Below are 8,914 nucleotides of genomic sequence, written 5' to 3'. Positions count from 1 at the left end.
CTTGATTAACAATAATGAGTTTTCTTCCTAATCTTTAAATAGAAACCTTTCTATTTTGTTACTCCATTTGATTCCTTCATTTTTCTTGTTATTCATAAACATCATATATTCATTCAAATTAGCACAATTAAATCTAGATGCTTGGGTTACATGCTTTCACATTGAAATTTGTGATCCATTTTAAAATATAAAATATCCTTCAAAATACCTCTCTTGAATTTCTCCATTCATTGATCTCATAACTAACTTCATCCTTATACTTGAAACTTCTTGAACAATCTTGATTTCTCAAATTTCAGCTTCTGGTTGAATCAGTTTTTTCTATGGTTGATTAATACAACATTTTTCTCAGTAAATAATAAGCTCATTTAACACTACATATTTTTTTAATCAATACTATAGTTCATTTATCTACTTCTTTATTCTTGGTTAAAAGTGTGAATGCTTTGTAACAACTAAAGTGGCTTGACTAATATTAGAATTCTTCTTTCACTAACCAAATTTTCCTCTCTTCTCAAGACTACATAACTTGATTATGCATGATATCAACACTTAATTAAATCATAAAAAACAATAAAACCAACATTATACTATCATTATCTTACTCATTCAAGTTTCTATTATTTATCATACACTTTTATTATTACACTTTCCTCAAATCCTTTTCAACGGTCAAACAATATAGAACTCCATCAAATCAGCATAATGTCTCACCAATTAAGGATTGAAATCAATAAAAAATAACAAATTATGCAAATATTTAACATACATTAATAACATTATCACTTGGGGTGAACAATCTCCCCATTTTGCATTGATGACAAGACATAAGCATAAGATATATCATCACATAATATTGCATTATGAAGCAAATAAACATTCATAAAATATGAAAATAAATTCATCTGTCTAATTTCATTTAGGTTATCTACAATATTCATAATCTATGCATAATGTTCTTCTCTTTATTTTTGCTCTGCTCAATTTGCAACAATATGATGCCTATTTAGATTTACTTCTCTACTCAGTGATATGTTCACCTTGTAAAATATTTTTTAGCTTGTATGTCCCTTTGACTTAGACTCATACATCTCATTTATTTCCCTTTAACAAAAATACATCTCTTTTCTTATCAGCTCAAAAAAAAAATTCATAATTATTCATCTCTATAAAGATTATCTCCCTTATAGGCATATATTCCAACTTTTTATAGTCATTCTCTCCTCTATTTACTCTCTCTCATTATTCTTTCCTTCTCCCCCTTTGAAAAAGATTCCAAAGGTAACTATAATTTCCAATGAGAAACATATAAAAAGAAATAGTTATACCTTGTACCTTGCATTTTCCATATTTCATATACTTCATCATATTTACTTTTTGAAAACTCTAGACAACTCATAAAATGTGAACTCATGCATCAAGTCCAGAAAGATATTCTGATTATTCTTGAATTGATGTTGCATGCATTCTTGTTAAGTGAATCTTTGATAGGGGAAGGAACCCTAACTTACATCTTAGAGACTCAAAGGCATCCTTAGACAATGACTTGTTGAATATGTCTATAATTTTCTCCTTAAACTTAACATACTTTAATCTAAATTATTTTTCTTGTACTTTCTCCCTCAAGTATTGATAGTTGTTAGATAAATTCTTTATTTTTGAATGACTCACATAATTCTATGATATATCAATAACACTTTCATTCCAACAAGTGCTAAGTGTTCCTTTTATTCTCATGAGATATGGATTCATGTGAATCACTACTCATGAACATATGAGTCAATAAGTTTGACTAATAAACTACATAGTTACATATTGATATCATTAGCATAATTTGAGTTGTTGTGGATAAATATTTATTACTTCTCAATTTATGAGGTTAAGGGAATTTAATTAATTTTTCATTAGACATAATACTTGGTGAACATTTTCCAAATGGGATTGCAAGGAAAGTCAGTTTAAGCATGGAGAAAACTCTAAAGTTAAGCATTCTCAAGATGGACTTTTACTAGGATGGATGACCTCTTAGGATGTCTTGGTAATTCACCTTTCTTAGCATCACCAAGATTTAATGAGTGATAAGTTTTTACTTTATTCTCATAAGACATGAATTAATGTTCATTACTTCTCATGAAACATGAGTCAATGATTATGACTTGAAAACTCTTGAGTTAAATCCTAATAGAAATACCATAATTTAGCTTGCTATGGAAAAATGTGTCCTACTTAAGGTTTTTCAAGTTGGGTTGCAAGTGAAGTGGGTTTAACCATAGAAGTAACTTCATAGTTAAGCACACATGGATTAGAGCAATACTAGTAGGGATTACCTCCAGACAAGTCCTAGTACATACCTCTGTGAGTATCAATTGGATATAATGAGAAATAATTTTTCCATTTATTATCATGTATGATGGATTCATTTGAATATCTACTCATGAAATATGAGTCAATGTGTTGGACTCAAAAAATACATAGTTAAGTTCTGACAAGAAAATTATGGTTTTTCTTCTTGTCAAAAATATGTCATACTTATGAAGGAATTAACTTAAGGGGATTTCTAATGATTTTTTCACATGAAAAGAAAAAGAAAATATTTAATTTGAGGCTGAAATTTGATGAAAATCAAGATTGTTAAAGAAGTTTCAAGAATAAGAATGAAGCTAGCCATCAGATCAATGGATGGAGAAATTCAAGAGAGGTCTATTGAAGGAGATTTTCTATTTTCAAATGGAGCATAAATTTCAATGTGAAAGCATGTAACCTGAGCATCTATATTTAAAGGTAATTAGTTGAATGAACATCTAATGATTGTGAATAAGAAGATAAATAAAGGAATAAAATGGACTTCTAAAGTAGAAAGGTTTCTATTCAAAGGATGAGGAAAATGTTCAAAATCGTTGATCAAGTTGAAGGATAAATTGGCAGTGAAGGATAGCTGAGTAGAACTACATTCTAAAGATCAAGAGAAAGAAGATTTGAGTGGATAATTTCTTGAGTAGATCAACATGAAGTGAGAAGTATAATATAAAGGATTGAAAGAGGAAAGAGATAAAGAAAAATAGTATGAAGAAGCAAGGTAGTGATAGAATCCTAATATATCAATATCATTATTACATTCGAACCACTATAGAAGAAAACATCTTCACTTAGTGGACCTAATAGTCTTATTGAAATAGTATATGGTAATATTTACTTGAGAATTTTCAAAGCCCTTTATTGAAGGTCACTCTGTATATGTTTCATAGAGTGATAAGGTCTAGATGATCTTTGGTGAAACCCTCTAAAAAGGCCATGTGTAATTATGTGTATGTAACTTTTGATAAGATAGGATCCTAACACAACTCACTTTAGAAGAGTGATATTTTTTTGGTGCAAAATCCTATGTGGTGTTTCCCTTAAAAAAGATTCCATGTTAATTACTTATATCAAAATTATGTGGATGTTTATTGTGTCTACACATAAAGATAACTGCAAATTAGTAAACACATAAAGATAACTTTGATAATTAGTATATGAAGAAGAAAGAAGTTAGTTTTTTAAAAAGAAAATTATGTTAGTTTTTTAAAAAGAAAATTATGTTAATTTTTTAAAAAGAAAATTAAGTTAATTTTTTTATATGATTATCTAGCTAATGATCTGAAAGTATCAAAAGTTGAAGCTTCTGAAAAGTATTTGAATGTCCTGTAGGATAACTTGTAATAATTGATTCACCTTCCTCTCATTTATCTAACAATATATGCTAGACCACTACTCCTCCTTTACATTCTCTTCGATGGATGAAATAAACATAATACAATTCTATAGAATAGTTCCCACTCTCCTCTTTTCACTATCATTGATCAGCTAATACAGTACAATTAGAAATAATGTGTCATTTGTGGTTTTTTTTTTTGTATTCTCTTCCATGATTCCGTAGAATTAGAAATTAAAAAAATTTATAGGATACTAAAATATATTTTACTGTTTTTTAATGTTTTTCTCTATCTATTACTTTGTGACTACTTGTGCTTATACAATATATTTCTTAGTTGGATTGCTAATAGGAGAGACAATATCTTAATCCTAAGTTTGCACTTAGACACTATGGCTAAAAAATTAATGTTTAAAAGAAATGGTCTAGGGAAAAGGTTGCATTCACAAGTGGATCTAATGTAACAAGGATATTAGTAAATTAAATCACATGATTTGTTTGGTATTCTAGTGGAGGGAGTAAGTGTGAAAGTCTATAGTGGGTTTAAACAAGAGGTATAAAATTTTCTCATGGTTTCCTTTCCTTGAGAGAAAATATTGATATAGATCTCCTGAAATTCTACATGAACTTGAAATCTATCTTGTATTTTTTATCCCCTTATGTAGGTAATGTACCTTTAAAAAAAGAACCACATCAACAATCTCTATAAATTATCCAAAAATCTACATGAGTCAAGGACAATATTCATATTTACTAGTATGAAGGAAGTACATAAAATGATAAGTTATAAATTTAAAAATAATAAATTATCAATATTTATGAGACAAATATACAAAAGTGACCATCAATAAGTTACCATACTACCAAAGTGTTTTCAAGGTGATGATCAAATTAACAATTTCTCCTAAACATCATTTGGTAGAGTGCCTAAGAAATGAAATCATGATCATTTTTTGTTTACAAATCCCACATCTATTTTTCTTTGCTTGATTGATTCGTTCCTAAAGATAATGATACAAATTGAATAGTACTCTAAGTTTGGGGTTGTAAAAGGTCTTCGTAAAAAAAGACCTTCTTTATACTATACAACAATAGCTTCATACCTATTATGCAAAAAAAATTTCTTTCTTCCCTAACTCTAATGCATCCATTCTACTAGAAAACTAAGGGTATTCATTATTGATTTCATGGGTATACACACATCTTCTCATTACAATACTAATAACAATAACACACACACACACGTGCGCGCGCGCGCGCACAAAAGTTATATATTATCAACACTTGGAGTTGTCCTTGATTCAATATTTGTATATTTAGATGAATTTTCTTGCAAAATATATTTTTATATCATTTAATCAACACAATTATCTATACAATCCCTAAGAGGGGTCTATTGGTATAGGTGAATTTCAATTCCTCAAGTGGGATATGCTAGAATATTAGAACATTAATCACTAGTATTATATTTACAACATCACTGTTATCCCATGTAATCTAGAAATCTTACATCCCCATTTAAGTGTACATTCTTTTAAAGATTAATGCATCACTTTATCTATTATTTTTCTCTAATATATTTGATTTACAAATAATCTCAAAATAAATATGAGTTGAACAAAAGAAATGTCATATATTGTTTGTAGAGTATCTGATTTTTATGTAAATTTATGTAATATACAACCTAAAAGTGCTGACTATGCATTAATTAAAATTAACCTTTGTTGTCTTTTATATCAAGACCAAATCAACAAACAATTTTCTATAAAAGGGAAAATCACGCGTTGTTGTAAAAGTTAAATGCTGATATATAAATCACAAATACTACGACATGGAAAAGAGAGAACAAGTAAACATTAAAACCATTCAAAATCATAGGCATTTAAAAAAAAAATTATAAGATACTAACTATGCCCACCTCATGTATTTGAGATTAGAAATTTTTTTTATTAAAAATACAGCAAATCACAAATAGTACTGCCATAGTAGTAATTGATTTATTTATTATAACTTTCAAGTATCACCAGACACCTTGTTTAAACAAGAAACTTATTGTATCGATTATCTAATTCTTTAAACGACACATTTAGAAAAGATATCTATGAAATGTTGTGTAAAATGAAAAATGTATCATTTTCTGATTTTTCAAATAAAATTTATCATTTTCCCCTCTTGAAATGTCAATTCATCTTTACAAACATATAAATATTTATTTATATTTAATACTTATTTCCAATATATAAACTAACCATATGACGATACTAACTACTATAAACACCAACTAGGACCAAAACGGACTATTATAAGTGCAAACTATGGTAAAACAGAGAACTAAGGACCCATAAAACTATTAGACCCACTACAATTCTATAACCTATACCCGAGTCACTGTCCCTATTGCTCTAAATTAATTAGCCATTGAGAGGAACCCATACAATTCCTAGAACCACTCATTGATAATCAGCCATTGAGAGGATTGCTTTTATCATCCAGTACAAACATGCACAGAACAAATTGCCTGTAGGCAACTGACAAGCAAAAATATTCCTGCTGCCAGAAGAGTGAGGAGCTTCCATGAGTCGTATATATAATTGTTTAAATACTTCTTCAAAGCCACATTCAGTCTGCTGTTATAATGCTTGTTGACGTCTTCTATAACTTGGTCCAGATATCTAACGTCTGTCATTTTCAGGCACTTACCCATTCCGTTCCAGAGGCTTGCCACTTTCCCGTCGTCTTCTAGTTTATTGTAGATAATAATCCCGCTCTTCCTCAGCAGCCGAACGTCTTCATCTGTGTCGATGATTCCGTTCATGAAGTCAATGTAGCGAGTGAAGATCAGTGCGCCAGGCGCCGCCGAAGCTTCGAACGCAACCAGATTTCTGAGAACTACGTCGGTGTGATAATCGATCCTCAATTTTGGAAGATAGAGAGTTGCAGTGGTGGGGTCGTACATGACTGTGCTAACATCTCCGTCAGTTGGAAGGAATTTCACTCCCGCGGAGTGCAACTCGGAGACGGAGGGAATGGGTAGTTCGTCGGGTGCAGGCGGAATTTCTGAAGACGAATGTTCACTCTTCTCATCTTTGTCCTCTTCTGTTTCCTTTTCCATCCCACGGGCAACCTCGCACAACTGTAACGCCAAGGCAGCATGCTTTCCTTTTAAAGCCAGCTTAGCTAGTGCCGTGACAAATTTTTCTAACCACGAGAGAACCTTCCTTAAACCTTTCAGATCATGAAAACACTTTGAGGCGGCTGAATCCGGCAATAGCGCACTCCCCTCCTTGTTGGTCTTCATGGAAATGGCATCCTCGAAGGCAGCTGCAGGGACAATAGAGTAGTAGATCACCTCCAATATGTGACACCTCCCATTTACACACACCCTTGAGCTATTCCCCTTTTTCTTCAACATAAACGGTGACCACTCTCTACAGGCCCGTGTCACCAGTTTAGACAGCGTTTCCTCGGCCTTCTCCTGAGAAGCAAGCTGCATGTCCAGAAACTTTTGCAACAGAAACAATGGTATCTGATTCTCAAGCTTCATTAGATCTCTCATTATTGACCTGTGAATTGCATTGCTGCCAGATGGATCTAAAATCCTCCAAAGATTCACCTCGGAAGTCAATTGTGAAGGATCATTTGTAACTGGGAAGCAGCGCAGGCACTCGAGTAGGAAGCAGGCGTCAAGTGCCATGAGCCATGCAAGGGGCTCCTTATTGTAGTCCAGATGTGCGTGGTAGCAATTCCTCAGCTGCCAGTCGCACACCATCACCTCCCTAACTACATATTCGAAGTTAAGCTCACCAGGAATCCCCTTCATAAAACGTCTGGCCGCGAAAACTTTATGTCTCAGCGTTCCTTGCAGTGCGGATGTCCGGTGGTGATATGGCCCGATAGAGATGCACTGCGGAATATATGCTTCTGGCTTCACTTTCAAAAGCTCCCCGGGTGCACGAAAAATGGACGCAGGAAGCTCATTTTCTTCTATCTGCTTGCCATGACTTTCCAGGATTTCCTTGATTTGAATAACCCACCGATCGTCATGGTCAGGATCCATCTTTATTTCCATGATTCAAAGTGGAAAATGTGTGAGAGATCACGGAAAGAAACTGTAGTAGAGGGAGAGAATGTTTGAAATCAAAGGCTCAAAGATGAGGAGAAACTGGGTAGACAGTCGTATATATATATATAGCCTCGGCTTCAGAGAACAAAGCTAGCCATACTTGCATTTTCTATCCTTCCTTCGAGAAAATTAATGTAAATTGACAGAAACCCCACTCGCATCATAACTTCCTTAAACAGCAGATTCAAAATAATGTCAAGGCCGTATGATAATGACTTTTAAAACTGAAATATGCCAGGAATAACAGTAATCATTGTAGCATATTTCACATCAGTATTCAGAAAAGGATTACAAGAATAATCTGTCTATTTCGTGACACGTTCAATATTCATCAACTGTGCAGCAGTGCATGTATCTGCTCTATAAATGCTCATTCTCCGTCTAGTGCTTATCGATGTTTCATCCTTTTCATATATTGTTGAGTTCAATGAAGCAACTTAGGATTTAATTGTACTACAAGTGCAACTCTATTTCTGGTTGAAACGTCTTCGTTAAGGTTTCATCAAACAAATAACGTAGCAATTTAGAAATTCGCATATTTTTCACAAGAAAAAGGGATGATAATTGACCATACTGAGAGTACTAATAAATTGTGTAATTTCCTCAGCGTCTGGCTTGGCAGTGAATGCTTTTCTCTATTACCAATGATGGTTGTGATCGATATGATAGAGTTCAAATCGTCTCGGTAATCAATTTCTGGTATGTATTTTGGATTTTTCTTACTTGGTATGTTCTTAACCATGGGAAATGGCAGTCTCAGTTTACAGACCCCTATCCTTGTTATCAGTGTGCAGGCCTATATCATGATCACAAGGTTTAACTGGTACATTGGAAGCGTTGAATATTTCAGCTGTCTAGTGGGCCCAGCCACTCGTAGCCAATAGCATTGGTCCAGACTCTTATCTAGAACTGCCTAGAAAAACCACAAATAGTCAATAGTTACAGTGTGCCTATTACGGATGGCCATGATGATTGTTATAGGAGCCATTGATGATATCCTCGATAAGGTAAACAACAATAATCCCATCCAAAGGCACTAGCTATTCTGACGCAAACAGAAACGACATTTTCATAAATGTGTTATATATATATATAAAACA

At 32.7% G+C, this 8,914-nt stretch overlaps 1 protein-coding gene across 1 annotated transcript; it reads right to left on the bottom strand.

Annotated features, from left to right (window-relative positions):
* Positions 1 to 6,176: 6,176 nt before the first annotated feature.
* Positions 6,177 to 7,748, bottom strand: LOC149547349 (putative UPF0481 protein At3g02645). Its single transcript, XM_089794124.1, has one exon. It carries the CDS (start codon positions 7,746 to 7,748, stop codon positions 6,177 to 6,179), a length of 1,572 nt encoding a protein of 523 aa, XP_089650250.1.
* Between the last annotated feature and the right edge of the window lie 1,166 nt (positions 7,749 to 8,914).

The sequence above is a fragment of the Cupressus sempervirens genome, chromosome 7 (assembly GCF_028749045.1).
Source record: "Cupressus sempervirens isolate cs-2001-9-10 chromosome 7, ASM2874904v1, whole genome shotgun sequence".
Taxonomy (NCBI): Eukaryota; Viridiplantae; Streptophyta; class Pinopsida; order Cupressales; family Cupressaceae; genus Cupressus; species Cupressus sempervirens.
Note: the sequence above shows the minus strand (reverse complement) of the source record. Positions and strands in the feature narration are given on the sequence as shown.